The 27,662-nt window shown below is 38.5% G+C and overlaps 1 protein-coding gene across 1 annotated transcript in view; it reads right to left on the bottom strand.

Annotated features, from left to right (window-relative positions):
• Nucleotides 1-27,662, bottom strand: part of GPR158 (G protein-coupled receptor 158) — a 334,424-nt gene that overhangs the window by 44,120 nt on the left and 262,642 nt on the right. Inside the window, exon 6 of the mRNA XM_084867984.1 lies at nucleotides 4,310-4,419. Within this exon, the coding sequence (XP_084724110.1) occupies nucleotides 4,310-4,419 (110 nt within the window). The remainder of the gene's footprint in view (nucleotides 1-4,309; nucleotides 4,420-27,662) is intronic.

Raw genomic sequence — 27,662 nt, 5'->3', positions numbered from 1 at the left:
TAGGATTTACTTTTTTAAAAAATTTGAAATTAATGAAGTTCCTGTGAAAATCAGTCTATGGAATTCATGGCACATTATCTTAGTTCAGGCTACCAATTCCCCAATCTACCTTGGGTCAAGTCCTCTAAAGCCTAGTTCTTTGCTTTCCCCTTTAATTCTGTGACCTTCTCATGTCTTTCCAATGAATTTGCTTTTGGCTTAATTTAAAAATAGTCACTACCTGTGGTTTGCAATAAAACACCCAATTTGATATCTTTACATATATCCTGATCATGCTTAATCTTTACAATAACCTTAGAGGTGAGGTGGGGAAAAAAAATTCTTAGATGTTCAAGTTATTTATTCTTGGTTGTATAGATAGTTAATGGCAGAATTAGAATGTAAATTCAGACTTTTTTAGGAATTGTGTCTTCCTATCATATTACCACAAAACCTTAGAAGTTCATTCGTCAGAGACACAGGTTGTTTGACTCTAAGAGAAACCCCAACTGAGAGCATTCCTTGTAGTCCCATTCATTAGACCAGTGTTTCCGAAACTTCTCTCATGATGAGAATCACCTACCTGGTGGAGTTGTTAAAATACAGATTCCTGAATCCCAACTAAGAAGTGCTCTGTCTTAGAGCACTAGTTAAGTATACAATTTTACCTATATGCTCCCAAAAATTCTAGTTTAAAACACTGCATTAGACTATCCACCCATTCATTCACTTAACAAGTCCCTGAACACAATGAACCCTTGAACAACAGGATTTATAGAGCATGCATTTACTTATAGCTGGATTTTTTTTTCATCAAATATTGTAAATGTATTTTCTCTTCCTTATTATCTATATTAATAAAAGGGTAATATACTAATTAGATCAGACATCTTCCGAAGAAAGCCATAGTGACAGGGGCTGAGGCAGAGGCAGTTAGGGGTGATCAGGCAGCAGGGGAGGGCAGTTAGGGGGTGATCAGGCAGGCAAGCAGAGGTGGTTAGGTGTGATCAGGTAAGCAGACAAAGATGGTTAGGGATGATCAGGTTGGCAGGCAGAGGTTGTTAGGGGCAATCAGACCAGCAGGGGAACAATAGTTAGGGGAATCAGGCTGGCAGGCAGAGGTGGTCAGGGACAATCAGGCAGGCAGGCAGGTGAGCAGTTAGGAGCCAGTGGTCCTGGATTGTGAGAGAGATGTCTGACTGCTGGTTAAGGCCCTGTGGGATCGGGCCTAAACTGGCAGTCAGACATCACCCGAGGGGTCCTGGATTGGAGAGGGTGCAGGCCCAGCTGAAGGACTCCCTTCCCCACCCCTCATGCATGAGTTTCATGCACCAGGCCTCTATTTTTCTTAATAACATATTCCTTTCTCTAGCTTGTTTTACTGTAAGGATACAGTACATAATGCATATAAATCCAAAATATGTATTGATTGATTTTATGCTATTGGTAAGGCTTCCAGTCAATAGTTGGCTACCAGTAGTTAAGTTTTTGTGGAGTCAAGAGTTATACTTGAGTTTTTTACTTCATAAGGTCTGTGCCCAACCCTAGCAATGTTCAAGAGGTCAACTGTACGTTTATATAAGAGGTGCAAGGTGCATCATTAATAACAGGAGATACAATGCTGGCTCAGGTTGTTCACATTCCTCTAAAAAGCTGACTATTCCTATATTAAGTTCAGTTAATAAGCTTAATATAAGAATCATAAATTTGCCGAAACTGGTTTGGCCTAGTGGATAGAGCATCGGCTTGGGGACTGAAGGGTCCCGGGTTCCATTCCGGTCAAGGGCATGTACCTTGGCTGCAGGCATATCCCCAGTAGGGGGTGTGCAATAGGCAGCTGATCGATGACTCTCTCTCATCAATGTTTCTAGCTCTCTCTCTCTCTCCCTTCCTCTCTGTACAAAATCAATAAAATATATATTTTAAAAAAAAGAATCATAAATTTAAGCAATGTAGAAAAGGATAGAGTGTAATATAAAGCCATATGATTCTGAAAGGATAAGAATAATTCAGTTCATTAAATTAGAATTTCTACTCGATTTAAGCCAAAAATAAAGTAATTCTTAACTGCAATGACTTTTAGAAACACACAGAGAGAAAATAGATTATTTACTGTCTTTAAAATAAACAAAAGAATGATGAAATAATCTAGTTTCCTAAATTCTAATCCTCAGCTTACCTCCCTCAAGATTTCTCTGTATATCTGCACACCAGCTAATATATACTTAATCAACTTTTATTTATTACTTTAAAATATTTTAAAGAAAAATCTATATTGCTACTTTCAATGAAAAACTGAAAGCCTATAAATAGAAAGTAACTATGAAAATAATTACAGTGAAACAAAATTAATAAATTTCATCTAGATAGCTTTGCATTGGAATGCTCTGACTCTGACTTGATCTGCTCCTGGTTGCAAAGGAAGATTAGCAACTGCTTGGCAGGCATTAAAGACAGACTAGCTCCACACTAATTTTTCTCCTGGAAATAATCAGAAGGATGGAAAGAGAATCTGAACAGAAGTAGTTTTCTCATTACACGATTCGCTGCTATTTAATACTGTGTTTACATCCCACCAAACAGTGCCTTGCAAACCATAGTGTTCTAGATGCTTGAAGACATATAGTGAGGAAAGGAAATATGGATGTATTACATGTGTAGAGAAGTGATGGAAGCACCTTCTAAGTCTGCAGCTGGCATTCTATTCATTAACTCATCAAATGATATGTAATAAGTACCTCATATGTGTCAGTCATTGTGCTAAACTCTGGGGATTCAATGGTAAGAAAAAGAAAATAAATTAGGTAAACATGAAGAACATAATTAAATAAACAAACCCAATAAATGCTAAGTGCTAGACTCATAGGGACATTTTCATGTATCAACAGGCCATCCTTTCATTCAGAAATTCTAGAATTCTTACTGTCTATTTTAAGTGGTCAATTTATCTCTTCCTTTTGTGAATGAGTACCAGTTGAAAAATAGCTTTCGTATGAGGAAAGGAAATTGGTAGGCACTTGAAGACTAGAAGGACAAAAGAACAAAGTGTGCTGTGAAGTGGAAAGAATAAATGGGCATCAGAAAGAACATTAGAGATTGCTCTAATATTTTCCTTTTCTATGAAATAGAGGCCTATGATTTCTTTAAGATTTTTATTGACTTTATTGGGGTGACATTGGTCAATAAAATTATATAGATTTCAGGATTATAATTTCTTAAATCCAATCCCACATTCTTTGTATTGATATATTGAGAGTTAAGGATATTTATAGTTTTTCCAGAAAGATAATCTGAAGCATTCCCAGTAAATAAGTACAGCCCTAACCAAAATGAAATAAAATGGAGAGTATGTAGTAGATAGTACACAATCACATTTAGAGAAAGTTAGAATGGTATACATTTAAAGACAAATATAACACATATTATGGCTACTAAGATAAATTGTTGGATGAGCCACATTAAAATACATTTATGGAGAAAAATGTATGATCATATTAGCATGAAAATATGAATGGCTTATTGTGGGAGTCAAATCAGCTTTATAGCGATCAGTATAAAGGGTCTCCTCTATAGAACTATACGTTTATCCTTCAGGAGAAACTTACATTTTCTGTGCTGATTTTTGACACCACGACATTGAGAAAACTTGGAAAGAGGAATCATTTCCAGCCATCCCTAGTGTTTGTGGGTAGTAATTTATTTTATTACTTCTTCATTCCTAATATTTATCATATACACTTTAAAACATTGGTGGCTTTGAAATTAAGTATAAGGTAATTTACAGTACTGTATTCTCCAATTTGCAAAATTAATAATTACTAGAAAACATTGGTCAAAAAGGAAAGCCAGAAACATTACTTTTTCTTCAATTTGACCCACAGAATATCAGCAGACTTATCCTGGGACCAGGCACTTGAGAATGGAGGACAGCAGTTTTAGTCAAATAAGCATATGACTGAATTGTACTACCTAAGGTTCTTTGGTGGCTCTGCACCTGCATTATTATTCCAACTGTACTTATTCCTGCTCTTAGCTAGTGCATACTGTTTTGCATTCATTCTAAACTTATTTTTATTCAGAATTCACCTTTCCAATACCAATGGCACATTTGATTAAAACATCTTATTCAAATTCAGCTATATGAAATATTTTCCTAGGGAATCTTAAAAGTATTGCATCAAAAAAATATATATCACCTTATTATTAAGTCCATGAAATTAAACCAATTAATTGGCTGACACAGTTTGCAATTACATGCTAAGCCAGACACTCTGATCTTCCCACGATGATGAAAACTAAAATAAATAAATAAATAAATAAAAATACTAACCTGTGAAGCTTGAGAGTGACAGTTCCATAAACAGTAGCAAAACCGAGAAGACGGACCCATCTTAGGAGAATGCAGCGAAATACGCTCGGCTCAAAATATAAAATGACAACCTATGGGATGAGAAGAGAAAGAAAGAAACCTTCAGGATCAATGACCCACAAACTAAAATCATTTCAAAATCTGATGTTTAATATACATAAACGGTAACATAAGTACACATCCATTTCATTAAATCTTTAAGCTATTATTTTGATCATTCATTGGCAAAATTAAAGAGCTATAGAATCTCGCTATTACTTTCAAATCAATTCTAAATTATGTAATTCTAACTTTTAGGTTGTTTCTATTGTTTCTAAGTCTTTGGTATCCCATAACTTAATTCTTTTTACTCTCCAAAATGGGACAAACAGGATAGTTTCCAGTATCTTCCATCTGAAACATTTGGTATTTCTGCTTCCCTACTTCTAGCAACATCTATCCCCTGTGTGAAATAACCCTGAGAGGATTAGCCTGTAGTGGTAGTGGGGGGGGGGGGGAATAGAGAAAACTTAAAAGAATTTTAAGGTATTGAGGGAGCATATGCATTCCTTCTTATGGCAGAGAGAAATGACAAATTAGAAATTAGAGAGATGGGGACTTAGTGTTGAGAACTAGAAATGGCTTTAGAGATTATTCTAGCACATTGGATTCTGGGGATTTCAAAATCCTGTAACTACTGCACACTAAACAGTGAATTAGAGAAGGTGAACAACTATAACATAGAAGTTGGCATAAGTTTCTATTTTGAATGAAAGAATTGCTTTGAATTATTTATGAATTACTGATATAGCTTCAAACTTTTATTTCACAGATGAAGAATTTGAGAAATTTTTACTGTAAATAAAAGACTGAGTTGGTCAGATATGAAATAAAAAATATTTTAGCATCCATGGATAAGATTCAACCTTAAAAATTAATGGAAAATAAAATCCAGTGAACTTAATAAAACATATTATTAGAAACAGTTCAGCAACCAGTAAAAATTCTAATTTTGCAATGTGATGGTTAACACAGGTTCTGAATCCAGTCTACTTGGGTTCCAATCCTGACTCTCTTCTTTATTAGCTGCATGACTTTGACAAATTACTTAACATTGTCTTGCTATACCTGTTTTCCCACTTACAAAATGAACACAATAATACTTCTATATGAGGCTGTTTTGAATTTTAAATGCAATAAACACTGTGTCTGTTATAGTGAATGTTCAATAAATATTGGCTAATATTATCAGGAGAGTTGATTTATGTAAGCTGTGTTTTTAAAGTTCCATTTTCTTTGGAGTATAATTACATATCATCTCAATAAATTATTATCTGATCATTCTAGCCAATCCTTTTGAATTCCTATAATCACTTTTTGAGTGTATACTTTTTCTTTATTACCTTAATATTATAGTTATCTATATGAGTCTCCTTGAATCAAATGTAAAATCAGAGAAGGCATATTTCTTCATATATCCTATGTGCTTTACACATAAAAATTTACATAATTAAATTTTTTCAATGATTCATTTTAGCTAATTTAATAAAGAAAATGATATCTTCTAAAGAAACTATTAGAAATGCCCAATTAGGGTTCACTAGTCATTGTGATTCTAATTCATACATTCACTAGTAATTTATCCTGAGTGAGGCAGTAAGGGATTTCAAAATTATGAAAACACATCAGATGTGCATTTGGTCCTCATTATAATTTAGAAGAGTAGATATTACATGTGAATGATAAAAATAATTGCATGATCATATCAATATTTATACAGTATTGCATTTTTTGGCACAATTTACTCACTTAATCCTCCCACCACTTTATAAGTTAGGGAGTTTTTCTTTACAGAAAAGGAATGAGGCACAGAGAATTGAAGTGATGTGCTCAGGGTCACACAGGTGTGTAGGAGCTAGGATTTGAATTCAGGCAATTCAGATCTAAAGTTCATGGTCATTAAGGAGGCTAAACCTTTGCCCATCTCTAAATTGTTCTTCTAGGTGGGGGGGATGACCAAGCCTATCATATTATAAATCTTGTTATTTTGAGAATTCAAAGAAAAGGAAAATTACCTCAGTGGAAAGATGTAAAATTATCCTGGAGGATGGATATTTAGGTAAGAACATGGAGAAAAAGCAGGCTTAAGCAGATAAGAAGAGGAAAGGGGAAGGGAGCCCAAGACAAAGGCCTGGCTGTGGGAAAGCTTTGGAATGTGGAGGGTATGGTTACAGCCAGGAAAACACAAAAGGGAGGACTGGAAATTAAGCTTTGAAACAGAGATGGGGTCAGTTCATTGTAAGCTTTGAATAGCATGCTGAAGAATTCAGATTTTATTTTATAAGCTGACATGCCATTAAACTTCTTTGAGTTGATATCAGAAGTGTTATCTGGCAGCAGCACATAGGAGGAATGGTTGGCTACAAAAAGGGAAAGTGCTGAAGGTGAAAGATGAGTTTGGGAAAATAAAACCAACCCAAAATCAAACTGTAAGGGAAAAGGTAAAGAAGAACTTAATGTGGTGAGAATGGGAACAGAGGAAAGAAGATGCTAAATCAAGAAAATTGTAAAACACATTATTTGTTAAGGCAAAAAAGAATAAAGTGTCAAAGACAATGTGAAGATTTTAGGCCTGGGTGACGGGAAGATGATTGTGTTTAGAAAGATTATGGCTAAATCTGGGGAAAATTCTGTTATCTCTGCTTAGAAACTTCCCTACCCCTAGCTCATTCTTCATGTCTCAGCTCAGGGTTGGCACTCATGACTCTTTCCATCAATCCCCACACTAAGAAAGTTTTCCATCTTATTTGAATGTTATTTACTTGTATGAAATTCTGAGTTTTCCTTCATCACATTCACCAATTCTATTTTGAATAATTACCTCTGTACATGAACACTCACTAACTAAGCCTGGCACACAAAATTTGTGCATGTGGGGTGGGGGTGTACTCCTCAGCCCAGCCTGCACTCTCTCTAATCTGGGACCCCTCTCACAATTCAGGACAGCTGGCTCCCAACTGCTTGCCTGTCTGCCTTCCTGATTGCCCCTAACTGCTTCTGCTGCCAGCCTGATCATCCCCTAACCACTCCCCTGACAGCCTGATCAACACCTGACTGCTCCCCTAGCATCCCGATTGCCCCTAACTGCCCTTCCCTGCTGGCCTGGTTACCCCTAACAGCCCTCCCCTGCATGCCTGGTTGCCCCTAACTGCCCTCCCCTGCAGCCTGGTTGCCCCTAACTGCCCTCCCCTTGATGGCCTTATTGTCCACAATTGCCCTCCCCTGCTGGCCATCTTGTGGTGGCCATCTTGTGTCCACATGTGGCATCCATCTTTGACCACATGGGGGCAGCCATCTTGTGTGTTAGAATGATAATCTATTTGCATATTACCTCTTTATTATATAGGATAATTTACATAAATGTATAGTTTAACAAATTCTTGTAAAAAAAATATTGCTTTCCAAATCCCAAGTTAATAACACATTTTATCATAAGACCTTGGTAGGAGAAGAAATAGAGAAAAACTAATCTACCAACCTGAAGAATTTATAAATGATGATGATAAAACTAATAGTTGCCATTTTTATGTACCTATAATAATAGTTACCCATGCCTCCCCACACACTGATCATTATGCTTGATACCATACTTATACACGGTTGGACAAAAGTTGGCTTACAGTTGTATATATAGAAAATAATACAATAATTAATAAATAATACTACAAGGATAAATTCATTATTTCATGTACTCACAACTGTAAACTTACTTTTGCTCAACCTTGTATTTAGGGTCCAAATATCTTTCTTTAAATTGATTTCAGTGACAGGAAGGGAGAGATAGAAACATCAATGATGAGAGAGAACCATTGATTGGCTGCCTCCTGCACACTCTATACTGAGAATGGAGTCCACAACCTGGACATGTGCCCTGACCTGGAATTGAACTGTGACCTCCTGGTTCATAGGTCAATGCTCAACCACTGAGCCATGTCGGCCTGGCACAAATAGTTTTTAATACCCTCATTTTAAATATGAAGAGACTAATGAGGTTATCAACTTTTCATTTTCCCTTGGTTATCAAATAATAAGTTTTTTATATCAGAACCTATAAAACCTTTCTTTACTGAAAGAACTGCCCAAGGAATATTTTCAAAGTGAATATTTCAAGGGAAAACTTTCCTTATTCTCTTTCCAATACTGGAAGCTAATGATAGATACAAAGATATTTTATTTAATGTGTGAAAAGCAGGGTATAAGTGTACCACTTCAGTCATTAAGTAACTACATACGTAATCGATAGATGAATTGGCACAGGGGGTAGGTTTAGGAGGGGAGTGAGAGGAAAAGAGACTCACTCAGAGTCAGCAGAAGAAAGTGTGCTGCACCAAACACCACCACTCCTCTTTTAACGTTCACATTCCTTTTGGGAAATCACTATAATTTGCCTAGAAGCTTGTTCCCCCTTTCTGCTTGAGAGTAAGGCTCTCCATGTGAAGGTCTTAGGGGGATGTATCTCTATGTATGTTTTAAGGATTTGGTTCTTCAACTCTGGAAGTATTTTTTAGCTTCCTACAAAATACAATCAGCTGATTCCAGTGGTGTAATGCTCTGGTCATTGTGTTTTTTAAAAGCATTGCTAAAAAAAAAAAAAAAAATGCTGTTTTGGAGGTACCTCCTTTGCCTCGTTGCAAACAAATCTGCACAGATAATCCATCCTTTCCATCATAACTTTTTAGCTAATTTTGAAGTCAGTTTGATTGCCTATATATTTTTTGCACAAAATGGAATATTAAGTAGAAAAACTTTCTTTTTTAAAAAAAATATATTTTATTGATTTTTGTACAGAGAGGAAGGGAGAGATATAGAGAGTTAGAAACATCAATGAGAGAGAGTCATCAATCAGCTGCCTCTTGCACACCCCCTACTGGGGATATGCCCGCAACCAAGGTACATGCCCTTGACCGGAATCGAACCCGGGGCCCTTCAGTCCCCAAGCCGACACTCTATCCATTGAGCCAAACTGGTCCCGGCTAAATAGAATAACTTTCTTTTGCAAATATACACACAACGTCAGTGATAGAAAATTAGCCTCTATTATGGCTGCTCATTGTACAAGGTCCAGTGATTTTAGAAGAAGGATGCTTAGAAGGAAGAATGGTCAGAAACCAGCACAATCCAATGCTGTTCCCAACTCTCACAGAGTAAAGGGTTGGAGGCTCTTGTGTTTGGCCTGACATTTTAAGGATCTCAGCAACAGTTTTCTAATAGTTCTTGACACAGCAGTTCTACCTTCTTAATTGACTCAGCAAGTGTTATTTGCTTCAGTTCACTGAAATTGGTTGTTAATTCAACCACTTTTATAGGTGAATGAGGTGTTACATGCTTTGGGGTTTCTGTTAGTACGTGTATGTGGACAGTTTTATTTATAGAAAAGAGATTACTGGGTAATGGTAGCACAGTGACAGATCCCGGTGATGAGACTTCTGTCAGTGAAGCTGTCCTTTGATAAGAATTTGAAGGACTTCTGGGGTTTTAAGGTCTCTCTTTACCACATGTGCAATGCCCTTCTGCTTTGTACAAGGAAAGTCCCGCTAGTCAAATATTTTCCAGGCTACTCATCCTTCTAAGGTTTACTGCAGCCGATCAACAATTCTGTCTCATCATTGATGTTTCTAGACTCTCCCTTCCTCTCTGAAATCAATAAAAAATATATTTAAAAATATGTAGGTTCAATGTCTTTGGGTTTATTCTAAAATTATTATTTCTATATTTGGCAAGATATGTAATCCATGCAAGGAAATATTTAAGGTGGAAATGCATGCCCAATAAATGTTTAACTAATTACTCTAAAGTTAGATACAAACAACAAAATATTTAAAAAGCCCTGGAAGGTTTGCTAAGTGGTTAGAGCATCAGCCCTCAGACCAAAGGGTCATGGGTTCAATCCCTGGTCAAGGGCATATACCTCAGTTGCAGGTTCCCTAGTCCAGTAGGAGTGTGTGTGAGAAGCAACCAATAGATGTGCCTTTCTCACATCGATATTTATCTCTCTCTTTTTGTGCCCCTCCTCCCTCCCTTCCACTTTCTCTAGAAATCAATGGGAAAAATATCCTCAGATGAGGATTTAAAAAATAAAATAGAATAGAATACTTACTACAACTTTACATTTATGAGATTGCCACAGACATGAAAGGGCTATGATGATGATGATGTTTTTACACAATGATCTACCTATTACTTTGCACTTGGGTCCTATTACTCAAAGCAATAAAATAAGGGATAAATTAAGACTAAAATTATAAAATATAGAACTTTTTATAATGTGTTTTTTAGTAACATTTTTGGTTACCGTATTTTCTGGCGTATAAGACGACACCATGTTCTAGTAAAAAGCCTACTTAGATTGGCCAGAGTCAGAGAGGCGGTCTATTAAAAAAAGAACTGGTGTTGCCTCAGAAGTGGGGGGTAGTCTTATACAGCGAATATAGGCCTAAACCTATGTTTTAACTGTAAAATTAGGGGGTCGTCTTATACGCTGGAAAATACGGTACTGTAATAGTAGGTGAGATAAGCCAGATATGGCCCCTCTAAAATTCCTACTGTAATATCCTGAAAGTATAAAAAGAAATTAATAGGGTTACAACTCTAAAAACTAAAGGCAAAGATGACATGATCCCAAAGTCTCAGTGGTAAGCTACTACTCACTGCTTGTTAGATGGTATCAGATGAACAAGTACCTTCTAAATAAAACACAGTATGCCTCATTTTCTGAACCAGAATGAGACTTTAAAGTCCAAAGATAACAGGGAGAGATTTTCATTCATACTCCTCATCAGTGTTTAACTCTGAGACCTATAGGTTTTTACTAAATAAAACGAACAAATTAAAAAGAAATCTTTGGTCATGCTCTAACTGTACAGGAACCATTTCTACATCTGCCTGTCCCAAGGCCTTCTAGTCCATTACTCCCCTCCCCACCCCCCCTGCACCAGCTCCTCTCTTCTCTTTCCACACAGAGTAACACTCTGAGGGGGCCACATTCAGAAGCAGCCAGGTGGGAGAAGAATACTGAGAGGATGCCATTAGGAAGTACAGGGATCCTCCCTTGTCTGTTTTCCCATCTCTACACACACACACACACACACACACACACACACACACACGTACTTTGTGGAAATATCCATCCTTGCAAACATCTATTTATATAAAAGACTAAGTGACCGAATGACTGAATGACCAAATGATTGATCGACCGGTTGCTATGATGCTCACTGACCACCAGGGGGCAGATGCTCAAAGCAGGAGTGCCACTTAGCAAGCAGGGTGGCAGGAGGAACAGTGGGGTTGAGATGATCATAGAGGCACCTGCTTCTTCACAAACTGCTACATCCCTCAGGGACGTCAGACTGCCAGTTTCAGCCCAATTCCCAAATTGCAAGAAGGTTCAGGCCAGGTTGAGGGACCCACCAGTGCATGAATCCATGCACTGGGCCTCTAGTAATAAGCATACAAACAAATGACTATTTTTGTTGTAAATTTTTACAACCTCAGTTTAAGTGTTCAAAAGAAATAGTTTTGGTTGATAATAAATTTTGGTGCATGACTTATGATAGGAGATTACAGTATATCATTCTTGACAATCATGTTCTTGAAAATCTTAATGAAGATGGGAAAGCTCTCAGAATTTATGTTAAGTGGAAAAAAAAAAAACAGGCAGCACAAAAATATATATATGGTTTAAAGTGTAATAGTGGTTATAAAATTTATTAGTATATATAAATATATATGTACTCACATACACATCAATAAAAGTATACCTATTCCACATTTATTATTCTTAACCTATCCTAAAACAGGGCATGAAAGGGCTATGCATAAACACCAATGGGGAAAAATGTATTGTTTTATTTGTTTCTATTAATAAGTCCATCCAAACATATGCTATCTATCCTATATAATAAAAGCCTAGGTGGCGTCACACCCTCACATGACATCATCACAAGATGGCTGCCACCAGATGGCCACCACAAGATGACCATGCACAGTGGAGTCCCATGGCTCTGCACAGTGCAGAGGAGGTGTGTCATGGCATCTCCACCACCTCACCAGGCGGTCCTGGTGGAGGAGGTGGGTCGCAGCAGAGGAGGGCAGTGTGGGTCATCAGGCCATTAGGGGAAGACAGTTGGGGGTGATCAAGTTGGCAGGGGAGGGCAGTTGGAGATGATAAGGTCAGCAGGGGAGAAGTTTGAGGGCAATTAGGCTGGCAGGCAGAAGCAGTTAGGGGCAATCAAGTAGGCAGGCGAATGGTTAGGAGCCAGAGGTCCTGGATTGTAAGAGGGTTCCCAGATTGGAGAGAGTGAAGACTGGTTGAAGGATATGCCTCTGTGCATGAATTTTGTGCACCGGTCTCTAGTAAATATTCTTCTAAGAGAAAAATACACACTAGTGAGCAGAGTGGTGAGATTATGACCAAAGTACATAGTTAACATTTTCTTTTCTTAGTATGAAAAAAAACGGGCACCTTACTGAAAATATGTATAAGCAAGTGTTAATTTTGAATAAATATAAATATAAACATTACATTTAATCCAGTTATACTTAAGATCATTAATGAGAGGTACTTATTTATTGCAGGTTTTTCTTTATGCCTATGTTTCTCTCTATATATTTATTCTTCTTATAATAGTCCCTTTAGCATTTCTTATAAGGCTGGTTTGGGGGTAATGGGAAAAAAAATTCCTTTTGCCTTTTTTTTTTGTCTGAGAAACTCTTTATTTCACTTTCCATTTTCAATGATTGCCTTGTTAGATAGAGTAGTGTTGATTTCAGATCCTTGCTTTTCACTACTTTGAATACTTCATGCCATTCCCTCCTACCCTGTAGTGTTTCTATTGATAAATCAGCTGACAGTTTTATGGGAGCTCTCTTGCTGTCTTTAAGATTCTCATCGTTTTCAACATTTGCTATTTTAATTATGATATGTCTTGGTGTGGGTCTCTGTGTTTCTCTTAACTGGGACCCTCTGTGCTTCATGAATTTGTGTGACATTTTCCTTCACAAGGTTAGGAAATTTTTCTGTAATTATTTCTTCAAATAGATTTTCTATCCCGTGCTCACTTTCTTCTCCATCTGCTACCCCAGTGATGTGGTTGTTGTTCCATTTCATGTTGATCAAATGTTCCCTTACTAAGGTGACCAGATCGTCCTGCTTCTGGCAGGACAGTCTCAATTTTCAACAATTTCTCCCATGTCCCATGGTGTTTTAAAAAGTCCCGATTTCTGGAAAGAATCTTTCCAATCTTTCTAATCTTTCCAAAAATCAGGACTTTTTTAAAACACGTGGGACGTGGGAAAAATTGTTGAAAATCGAGACTATCCTGTCAAAAGCAGGACGATCTGGACACCTTACTGAAACTCTCCTCATGCTTTTTCAGTATTTTTTCTTTTTGCTGCTTAAATTCAGTGTTTATTTCTACCTTGTCTTCAAAATCACTGATATGATCCTCAGCTTCATCAAGCCAGCTTTTAATATCTTTCAATGTATTCCTGATGGCAGTTATAGTATTTTTCATTTCTGCTTGGTTATCATTCATGGCTTTTATGTACTTTTTCATGCTGATGTTGTTCCCATTAAGTTCCTTGTAATTTATCTTAAGTTCCTTTTAATTCTTACTAAATTCCTTGACTATATTTAAACCATTACTCTGAACTCTGTCTGATAAATTGCTTATCTCCATCTCATTTAGGCATTCTTTTTTGATATTCTTCATTTTCTTTCATTTGGCAGTTGTTTCTTTGTCTCTCCATTTTAGTTATTTCTTTGTGTGTATTTCTATACATTAGACATACTTGCTATGATTCCTAGTCCTTGTGGATTATTTTTTTGTACTAAATGTTCTGTGGGACTCAGTTGTGTATTTTCCTTGAACTATTGTACTTAGCTGGATGCTTTAGGAGTAACGCTTTTGTGGGTTGTCTGGGCTCTCTTTTATAATTGGGCCTTGGTTATTGTGATGTTTGTGGGTAGGATATTGTCTCAGCCTGGGTAAGTGTGAGGGTCAGCCCCAACGATTTCATGTGAGCTGTTGTGCAGATACTGACAGGGCAAAACCAAACCAAATAAAACAAACAGGAACAAACACAAACATATAAAAAAAAATCCCCAAAACACATAAAAGGAAAGAGAATTAGGGAAGAGAAAAGACAAGAATAATAAAAAATGAAATAAAGAAAAAATAATAATAATAATAATAAAATAAAAAGAACACTAGAAGAGGAAGGGGGTAGAAAAAAGATATTGAAAGGGGAAAAGGGAGAGAAAAAATTAAAGAGTAAGAAAATGAAAACAGTAAAAAATATAAGAAGAAAGAGAAATATTATGAATAAAAAAGAGGATGAAGTAAAAGAAGAGAAGGAAAGAAAATAATAGAGTGAGAAAAGGAAAGCGGGAAGTAAGAGCTATTAAAGAAACAAGAGAGAAAATAGGAAAATTAATAATAATACAAAATCAATAAAAAATAAAATATTGGGGGGGAAACAACAGCCACCAAGTGAAGTTCATCTCAGCAGACTTAATGCCAACTTTTTATATGCTGATTTCAGGCCTCCCAGGAGGTACTTTTGTGCCAGCCAATGTCAGAAGTTGTCCAAGTTTGGCTCTCAGCATCCTGTTCAAGTGATCCACAGATTGCAGTTGCTTTCACTGGGCTTCAGAGTATCTTAAAAACCCAAGACCTCAATAAACATACAAAGGTAAAAGGGAAATAGATTCGAATTATAGCATTTTGAGAAAAAAGAAGAAAAATGAAGAAGAGACATAATATACAGCATAATAAAATGAAATTAGGCAAAAGCTTTTTTTCAAAAAAAGCCAAGAACAGAAAACACAAAGGACTTGATCAGTGTGCCATTTCCTGGTCCTTAGGAGGCCTTTGTTCCTTGGTAATGGCCCATCTGTTTACTTTAGCTTTGTGGGTCAGTCTTTTCATGGAAAGTCTTGCATAGACCCTTCTTTGGGGAAAAAAAAAAAAAAAAAAAAAAAGATCTTTTTATTTAGAATTCAAATATTCTTTCCAACTTGTTGAAGAAAGTGTGCATAACTTACAAAACAATAGGTTCTATAAACCACAACTTAAAGTCTTAAAAAGTCTATCCAAAAAAACAAAAAGTGATTATTCAAGCTAGTCACAACTCAGACTCAGAATTGACCTGTTAATTATGTGTCTCCCTCTGTGAAGTCACCATTTCCAGTGTTACCTTTCAATACTCTGGGAAGAAATAAGCATATGTCTTGAGAAATAGAGGTACATATAGGAAAGATTATAATATTTGGAGACCCAGGGACTGCTCAGCCATTTAATAACTTCAGGACCTTGAGAAGAGCATTCTGACCATCTCTTTCCTCATCTGGAAAGTCGAATTAATAATTCCTCTCTATCTCCTCTCACAGGATGGGAAAATTTATACAAAAGCACTATGTAAATTAAAATGGTATAATTATCCTATATAATAAATAAGTAATATGCAAATTGACCCTCACACCCTTGCACAAATGGTTGCCCCATATTGTCAAAGATGGCAGTCAGGGGAAGGCAGTTGGGTGGAGGGGAAGGCCTGCAGGGGAGGGCAGTTGGGGGCAACCAGGCCTGTAGGGGGGGCAGTTGGGGGTTACCAGGCCAGAAGGGAGGGCAGTTGGGGGTGATTGGGCCAGGAGGGGAGGGAAGTTTGGGGCAATTGGGCTAGCAGGGGAGCAGTCTGGCATTAATCAGGCTGGCAGGGGAGTGGTTAGGGGCAATCAGGCAGGTAGGCAGGTGAATGGTTGGGAGCCAGCAGTCCCAGATTGTGAGAGGGATGTCCCTGATTGGAGAGGTTGCAGGCTGGGCCGAGGGAACCCCACCTCTCTCTGCCCCCCTTCCCCAGTGCATGAATTTCATGCACTGGGCCTCAAGTTTCTCCTATTAATCTTTCTTAAAGTTTGATGCAATAACCCTTTTATTTGTTTTAGGTGAGCATTAGGTGATTCTCTCTGAACCTTGTAAATTCTTTCTCAATGGCAAAGAAACATAAATAATATCAGATTCTTTTGGACCATAATCCCCAGGCTCAAGGTCATAGAAATAAAGATGTTTCTAAAAATGCTACTTGCTTGTTACCTTGAGAGTACCTTCATATCAGTGAATGGAAGTTTTATTATATATGAGTAGTCCGTTATATGAAATTCATGCACTAGGGGGATTGTTCCTCAGCCCAGCTTGCACCCTCTTCAATCTGGGACCCCTCAGGGGATGTTCAACTGCCCTGCACAATCAGGCCTAAACTAGCAGTTGGACATCCCTCTCACAATCTGGGACTGCTGGCTTCTAACCGCTCGTCTGCCTGCCTGCCTGCCTGATTGCCCCTAACTGCTCACCTGCCAGCTAATTGACACCTAACAACTCCTCTGTTGGCCTGATTGACACCTAACTACTCCCCCGCTGGCCCAATAGCCCCCAACTGCCCTCTTCTGCCAACCATCTTGTGACAACCTGGGGGTGGCCATCTTGTGACGACATGAGTGGTGAGGGTTAATTTGCATATTATCTCTTTATTATATAGGATGTTGCTACTTGCTTTCTATCCAAAATACAAATCTGATAATATCTCACCCCTGCTTAGAACCACTTTTGACTTCCTTTCTTTTTTTTTTTTTATTAGCTACTATTTACATTGCTTATAATAGCATACAGATTCTCCTACCTATATTTCCTCACCATTTTGGGGTCTTCTCTTCTGATATCATCTAATGTCTATCCATGGCCTAGCTACATAGAATTTTGTAGTCCTAAACAAGCTCAAACTTTCATAACTCTATGCCTGTATTTGTGTCATTAATCCTAGAATATTTTTTTCTTTTTTGGCATAGCAACCTCCCTACTCATTTTGAGAGCAAATATTTACTTCTTTCGTAACCTTTCCTGTATTACATGGGTAGTAACATCTTTCTCTGTGCTCACAGAGTCTTTTGCTTATACTGTTATTATGGAACATATTACATTGCATTACAATGCCCTATTTAGATATATCTCTTCTCCATGGGGTAGTATGTTCAATTTATGCTTATTGAGTGAATGAGTAATTGTGTTTTCCATTAGAAGTTATCAGCTCCAAATATAGGTGCCTTTTAAGGCACTAAATGCACTAAGATAGACTCAGAATCATGAAAACATGCCCAATACACAAAGAAAAAGAAGAGCTCTTGGGATAAATTTGTTACTGCACAATATTTTCATAAGGCAGGTGAAACTAGGGTATATTTTAAACTATATAGTTTTAAAAGTGCAGTCAGAAGCTGTGTGTCTCTGCAGGTTGCCCAGAACCAAACCAGAGAAGGTCAGGCCTGCATTACCACCATTTGTCCACCATCCAGTACTGAAATATCATTGCTGACATGTACACATAAGGAACTGTTTGACATTGAAATTGGGACTCAAAAGAACTGTTGGCCCAGAAAGAAACTCACTACAGACTGATTCATTTGCCTCTCAGCATAACCATTATTGCTTGTATCATTTTTGGTTCTTATAAGTGTATTTCTAGTAGCACATGATCTCACTCATCTAGGGGAAATGATGAACAACATGGACTGATGAACAAGAACAGACCCGGGGACAAGGAAGCATAGATCAGACTGTCGGACCTCAGAGGAAAGGTAGGGGAGGGTGGGGATAAGGGGTAGAGATCAACCAAAGGTGTTGTGTGCATGCATATAAGCCTAACCAGTGGTCAGGGACAACAGGGGGGTAGGGGCATGCATGGGGAGGGGTTTGGGATGGGAATGGGGGGGATGAGGACAAATATGTAATACCTTAATCAATAAAGAAATTTAAAAATAAATAAACAGAGCATTAAAAAAATAAAAGTGCACATAAAAAGATACTATTTTAAAATGTTTTTCTTACTGATTGTCAAAAAGACTCAAATGCCTACTATTAAATCACTTTTTATATTGCTACTGAAATGTATCTGAAAGGATTAGAGTGATGACAAGGAACTGAAAGCCACTTAGGACAGAATAAGTTATTGAAGGAATAGTCACAGGATAGGGATGTTTCGATAGAAAGTATAAGGGAAGAAGCTATTCAGGATATGGATCTAGTGCTCCTATGGGAAGAATCCAGTGACGCAGGCTCCAGGAGGCTAGAGAGAGCTGACTCTGAAGTTGGAAAGGGTTTGGGACTGATGCAGGAAGCAGTGCTGACGGGAGCGCAGAGGAGGGAGGAGCAGAGCTTGTCTGCTTCCTGTAGAGATGTCTTATCTCTTCAGGAATGTTGTCATATCAAAATGCTTAATTTAAACAAGACTTTAAACAGAATTGTAATATGCATTTACTTTCTCTGCATAGGTACTTACTTATCTGAATAACTCAGCACAGTGCTTCTTTTATACATTTTTAATCTTTCCTGCTTGTTGCCTACTTTTTAGCAATAGAATGCTCCTGCTGCAGCATGCATCATGGGAGGTGAGGCAGAAAGTTTCAAAGGGCTGTCAAACGGGCCTCCTCCCTTCCACAATGTCTAATCAGGTGCTAAGTCCATGTGTAATAGCATTTCATGACTATAGGCTAGATTGGGCTGTTCCCGAACTTCACAGAAATGGAATCACTAAGTGTGCTGAGACTTTGTGGGGCTGGCGGAACATCACCTCCTTGGTGTAGTAACCAGAGACACACTGGCATTAGGATACTCCCAGGACTTGGGGGAGCCTTTCAAAATTTAAAAGCCTACATAGTTACAGTTCCAAATTGGCTCAGCGAGGGAGACCGTCAAGAGGTGTGAGAAGCGATTGTATATTTAGACCCATAGTTGCCACCCAATCCCTGACTTACCCTACAACCTAAAATGGAACTGTGGAGATGCCAGATCTGTATCTGGGTTAGCCTCCTATTTATACTATTCCAGTAAGTAAGTAAAGGCTTCCATTTTGTCCTGTTGCCTCAGTTAGCTATTCTGATGCCTGGAACCTCCATGCTCTCCAGCTCAGCTCAGTGCTTGATGGACTTCTTACTACAATTTTATCCCTTTATTTTGTGAACAGCCTTTAAAAATATATAAATTAGTTGAAACCGGTTTGGCTCAGTGGATAGAGTCGGCCTGAGGACTGAAAGGTCCCCAGTTCAATTCCGGTCAAGGGCATGAATGTTGGTTGCAGGCACATCCCCAGTAGGGAGTGTGCAAGAGGCAGCTGATTGATGATTCTCTCTCATCGATGTTTCTAACTCTCTATCCCTCTCTGTTCCTCTCTAAAAAATCAATAAAATATATTTAAAAAGTACATAAATTAACTGAGAATAAAATAACCTTGCCATTTGCACCCCCACAAATTAGTAACTGTGCAGAGCTTTGTTACTAATTTCCCGGGGTTTTGAAATAAAACTTAAAATTTTACCTATATCGAATAGAAACTTTCTAACTCCCCTGCAGAGTCCCACTGTCTCAGACCTTCTCCAGCAAGTAAATAAATAACAAACAAGATGGAAATAAATATGATATATGCACATCCAGGGTATGTTTTCCTACTGTACTACATAACCTTAAGTGAATTTTAAAACTTGTATATAAGTGATAAAATGTGTATCAGCCTTTGCATTTCACAGGCGTGCCTTTATAGTGAATTAAAGAAAACGTATGCAATTTACATTAAGGCAAAGTTAAATCCAGATCTCTTTTCTATCACTCATTTCCCCTAGACTCCCATATCTCAAAACTAAAGCCAAAGAGAATTTGAAAAAAAGTTGGCATTATCCCCAATAGGACTACAAGGAATAAGGAGGCCTCACCTATGTTGGATGATTTCTCTTTGTGAAAAAGTAAGCATATAATTCCCCTGAAAACAGGACCGAAATAGATTTCCAGAATTCTTTAAAAGCAGGAGATCTGTGGCCTGGCTGGTGTGGTTCAATCCCATGCACTGGAAGGCCATAGGTTCAATTCCCCATCAGGAACCTAAGTTGTGGGTTCAAGGTCAGGAGGTAATTGATCAATGTTGCCCTTTCTCTCTCTTTTTCTCTTTCTCTTTCCCTCTCTCCCTCCCTCTGTAAAACCAAATACCATTTAAAAAAATTCAAATTAAGTAAATAAATAACAAAGGATCTGTTAGATGGCTTGACATGCCAAACTCAGGCCTTCCACTTGGAGAATAACAAGATTTAGGAAAAGTGGTTTAAAATGCTCATTTAAATATTTTTGGACATTTCCTTAAAACTGAAAAGAAATGACAGTAGTGAGAAGGCCTTCTGTGATCCCCTATGCAGATTGTTTTAGTTTACAAAGTATTAAACTGAGACACAAAAAGATTTAGTGGCTTGTGCAAAGTCAAGCAGTTAGCCAGACCTGGTCTATGCTCAGGTCTTCTGATTCCTAGATTATGGTCTTTATACCAATTATTGATTACTAAGCTGGGCTCAGTGGAAGCATCCCAGGGGTTATTAGCAGGGCTCAAAGGAGAAGAGCCTGTATGTTATTCGCTGGCCCCTGTATTTCCTTTCACTGAGGATGCCTCAACTTTCAGTAATTGTTGCCATCTTCTCACTATTTGTCTATGTTTTAAATGCAACAGTTTTCAAATGAGCTATTATTTTTTAATTTTTTTTACGATTGCTTTCACATTATCAGCAATATGCCATTGTTTGTGCTAAGTTCAAATATTCATCTGAATATTTAGATTTTACTGGGACAAGTTATTAAGTAGCATTACTATCACATTTGCATCATTTACATATCATGTTAAAATAAGTGAAATGGAGGAATTTGTAACATGGCTATTTCAGTCCAATTAAAAATGTAAAGCTTTTACTAGTACATAATATCATCTTAGAAGTAATTGAACTCCATAGAATATACAGTTTTAAAATTCTCCTTTGGAGTATTTTATCAAATAAGGCACATTAATAAACATTATTGGTTCTATCTGAACAAAACTCATTTCTTCATTACTAAAATAACTCAGATATTATTCAAGGGCATGTGTAGTATATTGTGTTTTCCAAAGATGAGTACATTGGTGTCTGGTCTAACCCACATACTCTTTTTACAATGTGATATTTATATGCCTCCTTGTAACTACCTTGTCCAATAGAAAGTGATTTTATGGGACTTTGGAGGTTGGGCCATAAAAGTAATACAGCTTACACTGGCTCTCTTTTGCTTGGGATGTTTGCCCTTGGAATATGGTTACAATGTTTTACAAACCAAGGCATCAACTTGAAAATTCCAGGTATAAATGTTTCAGACACACTTCCAGCCATTACAGTCTTCCTACCAATAGTGAGCATCAAGGATACTGATTGGAAGATCTTCCCTTAGTAAGGAAGATAAATTCGTTTCCCCATGCCAGCTACACAGGTACTGATTCCACTTTCAGTTTTCTCCACTCTTAATAACATAGACTCTGTTACAAAGACAAAGAACCATATGTCCATAGATACTTAGATGTCTATGATAAACATTAGATTTTTATTAATATTAAAATAGAACTGAATTAAATTTCAATATTGCATCTACCTGCCTATAGACAGTGTGCTTGGGAGTTCCCACCTTTTGGCCTTAGTTTGTGCCTTATACTTTTTGTAGGTTAGACCCCCAATATTGGGGATCATGACCTAGCAGGAGCAGGGAAGACAAGCTGGCTTATTTCCAGTGTTTTGAAGACTACCAGAGTGGTTTCACCTTGACCCTTAGTCACAATGCCAGTATCGGAGCACTCTGTAAGTAGGATCCTAAATTTGAGCAACACTCAGAGCTTTAGTTGGACCCCACACTTACCTAGGTAAACTTAATATGGGATAATCGATGTAAAGTGCCTGACATATGACAGGTGCTCAGTACATGATAGTGCTTTCCTCTGTGGAGGGCTCTAAGGAGGGTAGTCTATTGTAAAAACATCCTGGTTATAGATCTACTTTAATTTGTTCTGCAGTTAGCTTTGAAAATCATGACTGTACTGTAGTTATATAAGCCCATCTCTGTCTTAGGGGGGACTTAAAATAGTCTTAGACTCAGGCATTCCTTCTTTGGGACCAGCCCTGGACTCCATTGTCTCTTTGCAAGAAGCAGTAATCAGAGTTGGTAATCTTCCAGGGCAAAGGGTGTGTGATACAGCAGTGCTTGGGGTGAGTCAGCAGATTGGCTTTGGAGCTTGAAGCTTTACAAAATTCAGGGACAAGCTCCTGGCACCTTGTGCAGAGAAAGACAATAGTTTGCAGCTCTGCTGGAGAGCGCCAAGTGTATGGAGAGCAGCATCAGGAGACAAGATGGAAAGGAACACAGGGACTGGTCTTGGAGTTTAAGTCCTGGCTCTGCTTTTTATCAAATATGCAAGTTGGGCACTTTCTTTCACATTTAGGCCTATTTTCTCAACACTAAAACAGGAATTATGATTTCCCCAGTCTACTTCACAGCATATTAGGAGATGTAATGAGGTAGTTCCAGGTACTCTCCCCAGCTGGATCTTTAGCATGATCCTGACTCAGGCAACTGGAGTGTGGAATTTTCATGTCTGAGTGCACCCGGACCAGAGCTGCATTCTCAAGGCTCTTGCATAAGGGATACAACCCAGTCCACAGCAGTTTTCAGGTTGTTTCCTCCAGGATCTATATATTCATTAAACAAATATTTCTAACCTACCTACTATATGCCAGGCTAAGTGCTGAATTAATTGCTGGAACTACACTGACAATGAAAACATGACCTCACCCTAGTGCAAATTATGATTTCACTTAGTAAGGGGGTGCCCGAAGCTAATTCCAGCATGTCAGTAGGGCTGAATCATCTGGAGATGGCTGAGGGCATTTTCCCAAACCTGAAAAGGATGATTGCTTGCTGCCAGACAGCTCGGGATATTTTAATCTACGTTATTGCCTCCTACTGGCCACATACCTGAACAGCCAGAGGTAACTCCACCAATCTGACAATGGATTGTGTATAGGAAACCCTACCCCTTGATGTTTATATCTCCACCTTGCCTTAGGACAAATTGTGTTAATAAATAGCAAGGACAGCATAGGGGGGAGGGACAATAAATACGTAAGTGCATGAGTAAACATATAATTTCAAATTATGAAGGAAATAAGTAGTTTTAGTTGTAGAAAATAATGAAAGAGGAGGTTTTCTTTTTTCTTTTTCTTTTTTAAAGAGGTTTTTAGTAAGATGGTCAGTAAAGGTCCCTCTGAAGAACTGGCACTTAAGCTAATACTTGGACGCTGTGCCTCTCTAGTGGGACTGAGCACTGTAATTCCCTGTGAGGAATCCCTATGTGGCCTGGTGCTAATCTTCCTTGTCCCTCACAAAGCAATTCATTCTCCAAAACTGCCTTTGACTTCATCTGCTCTGAGCCATGGCCAGGGGATTTCTCAAGCCCAGTTTTTCAAGGCAGTTCTGTGTCCTCATTCTCTCCTCTGCCCCTTTCTGGCTTCCACCTCCAATTAGAAATGATTTCCAAAAAACACCCATTGATTTATGTGTGTGATAGATGCAAACCACTGTATGCTGTATAACTTCAAGTCTTAAAGCACATTCCCCTTCATTGTGAATATGGCCTGATGCCAAGCACAGCTGGAGACCTCTAAGCAAACTGTTTTCGGAGGAATAAAATGTCCAAATGATTCCTGAATTAATTTGATCTCACAGCGAAACCTATTTTTTTCTTCTACCTTGCAGCAGTTTAATTTATATGCCAATAAACTGTGATGTGCAATAACTATAATTGTGAGCCATGCTCATTTATCAGTCATTTCACTCTATGTATACCTCTCCAAGATTTAAATGCCTCATCTGCCTCAGTATAAGCCCAAACAGTTATATGTGTCAGTAAAGGAAACTTTTAGAGAAATGAATCCACCAGCATTAATGATTCCAATCCAAACAAATAAGTAAAAACAACTCGATCATTTAATTATGATCGATCATCTCAAATAAATCACCATGTAAAGGTTATATGTGTCACATTGTAGAGTAACTTAATAAGGGTACTGTCTGACTGCACAGATTGAATTCCTATCACTTTTAAATTCTGAAAAAATTTAAAAGTGATAGGAATTCAATCTATGCTTTCGTTTCTTACTTTTTTTCTGCCAAAAGGCATGGAGTGCTCACCAGTTGTTTGGAAAAGTTAAAGTGGACCATCAAATTAAAAGCAAATATCATTCTAAAATCTAATGAAGGTCTTACACTAGTGCCTCCTTCCATATTTATCTTTAGCAATACAGAATGTAATTTTATAAAATACAGGTTTTTTTCAAGAAAATTACAGCTCCTAGCAACCCCAATATGATTAAAGAATAGAGGCATAATTACTACCACAGACCACAAGCTCAACTGTTACTAGGACAAGAATTCAAACAGGTCTCTCATGTTTTCCTTTCAGATCATCGTATTAATCCTCCTGAGGCTAATATAGGGCTGAAAAGAAAATTCACAAATGTCTGATATACATATGCTGTTTATATGAGACTTCACTTGAGATTGAAAGACACACACAGATTGGTTGTAAAGGGGTGGAGAAATGTGTTTCAAGAAAATGGAAACAAAAAAGCTTGGGTAGCAATACTTATACCTAAAAAAATAGACTTTAAAACAAAAGTCATAACAACTTAAGAAAAAAAAGTCATAACAAGATTAAGAAAAAACCAGCAATTCCACCTCTGGGTATTTATCTAAAGAAACCCAAATCATTAAACCCAAACCATTAAATTAAAAAAAAAGAAAGCATTCATTCGTTATTATAGCATTATTTGCAATCACCATCATCTAAGTGTGAATGAATACAGAAGAAGTGGCACATATATATACAATGAAATATGACCCAGTCATAAACAAGAATGAAATCTTGCCATCTTAAAAAAAACATGGATGGATCTGGAGGGTACTGTGCTAAGTGAAATAAGTCACAAAGAGGAATGCCAGCTGATTTAAATTATATGTGGAATCTAAATAAATAAATAAACAACCAAACAAACAAACAAGCATAACAGAAGCATACTCATAGATACAGAGAACATTTTGATGCTTGCCAAATGGGAGAGGGGTTGGGAGAAAGGCAAAAAAATGGTGAAGGGATTAAGAAATACAAATTGGTTGTTATAGAATAGTCACTGGAATGTAAAGTACAACATAGGGAATATAATCAATAATCCTATATAACAAAAGCCTAATATGCAAATTGTCCCCTAGACTGGGAGTTCAACCACTCGCTATGATGTGCACTGACCACCAGGGGTGGTGCGGAACATGGTGGGAGTTGGCGACAAGGTGCAGGCAGCAGGCTGCATTGGAGGTACAGCCGGCCCCAATGGGCTCCTGGGTGAGCTGGGCCGCAGCCGCCAGGACCACAGGGGCCAGTCGGGCTCCCTGTGGGTTTGGGCAGGAACCAGTCTGTGAGGCCAGCCCGGAGAGAGCACGCTGCTTTCCCAGATTCCATGCAGCGCTGCTGGGTGGCCCAGAGGCCCACATTGTGCCCCAGCCTGTGGTGTCCAGCCATGCTCACCGCTTCTCTGCATGGGGACTCGGGCACCATGACTCAGAAGGGGAGGGGGGCATAGGGGCCCAGGGGCCCAGGTGCTGCCCAAGGTCCAGAGGTCAGCTGGGACTTGTCCTTCTATGCCAGATGCTCATGCTTCTATCATTGGTCAGGTCTAGGTACTGCACCTGTGCATGAATTTCGTGGACTGGGCCTCTAGCAGTGTAATAGCTATTATGGTGTCAGATGGGTACTAGATTTATTGGGATGATAACTTAGTAAGTCATATATATATATATATATATATATATATATATATATAGCCATTGGATTATGAATCTGAGACTAATATAATATTGTATGTCAACTATAATCCTATATAATAAAGAGGTAATATGCCAATTGACTCTCACACCCTCACACAAGAGGGCCGCCTCCATGTGGTTAAACATGGCCACCACAAGATGGCCTGCAGGGGAGGGTAGTTGTAGGCAATCAGGCCAGCATGGGAGGGCAGTTGGGAGGAACCATGCCTGTAGGGGAGGGCAGTTGAGGGCTACCAGGATGGCAGGAGAGGGCAGTTGGGGGTGACCAGGCTGGCAGGAAAGGGCAATTGAGAGTTATCAGGCCAGCAGGGCAGGGCAGTTGGGGGCAATTGGGCTGGCTGGGGAGCAGTTAGGCATTGATCAGGCTGGCAGGGACATGGATAGGGGGTGATCGAGCTGGCAGGTGGAAGCAGTTAGGAGCAATCAGGCAGGCAGATGAGTAGTTGAAAGCCAGCAGTCCCAGATTGTGAGAGGGATGACATCCCCCAAGGGGTCCCAGATTGGAGAGGGTGCAGGCTGGGCTGAGGGGACCTCCCCCCCACCCCAGTGCATGAATTTCATGCACCAGGCTGGCCTCTAGTTAAAAATAATTAAAATATTTTTGAAAATCAAGTGGGAAATAAAAACAAAGTTCAAACTTCTTTGACTAACAAACCCTCCATTACTCAGGGAATCTACCTCTGAGACCACTTCCTGAGCTCTTCCCCTTGCTCATTTTTTCCCAGGTTCCTGGAGTCTTTCCTTTCTTTTATAGACAATCAGTAGCTAGACTGAAGGATGATGCTGTTATAAAATTTACTACATGGTGGGGGCAGAAGGGGACTTTCAATTTTTCCCTTTACCCATGAGGGGATGCTAACAAGAAGGACTGTCCTTTCAGTGACCCTCCCTTATTTAAATGCTAAAAAACACCAAACCCCTGAGAGGGATTTAACAGGCTAATGAGGCATGGAACACATGAAAAAGCATGTAGTTATACTGCACAAGCACCAGAGTTCCCACCATACTTAGATGTCATCTTTCCCACCTCAACTTCTGTAATAGGTTCCCTGACTTTGTTTAGAGAGCAACATTTCTCTTTCTCCCTTTAAATGCTGTCTCCTTCAGGGCAGGGGCTGTCTCTTGATATTTATCTTAGAAGTTCCCAAGAGTCTAGGATGGTCCAATGTGAAATTTGCACCTATCATGCAAGAGATCTGGGTTCTTTCCTGGCCAATGCACCAGGCCCTCTTTTGGTCTCTGGTGGCCTCTTTTGATCTCTATCCTGGGAGATGGCAAGAACTCAGAATGCCCATTAACAATACCTCTTCAAAACAGTCTTCTAGTGCTACTTCTCTAGTTGTTGTTGTTGTTGTTGTTGTTATTGTTGTTGTTTGTTTTTGTTTTTTAATTGTCAAAAACATCCATCAATATCTGAAATCCTGATGGGTTACTAGCTAACTTTATTTTCTGTCTCCTAGGCTAGATTATAAGTCCTTGAGCACAAGGGTCTTAACTCTCATTAACTACTATATCCT

This window comes from Pipistrellus hanaki (assembly GCF_964339955.1).
Source record: "Pipistrellus hanaki genome assembly, chromosome: 1".
Classification (NCBI taxonomy): Eukaryota; Metazoa; Chordata; class Mammalia; order Chiroptera; family Vespertilionidae; genus Pipistrellus; species Pipistrellus hanaki.
Note: the sequence above shows the minus strand (reverse complement) of the source record. Positions and strands in the feature narration are given on the sequence as shown.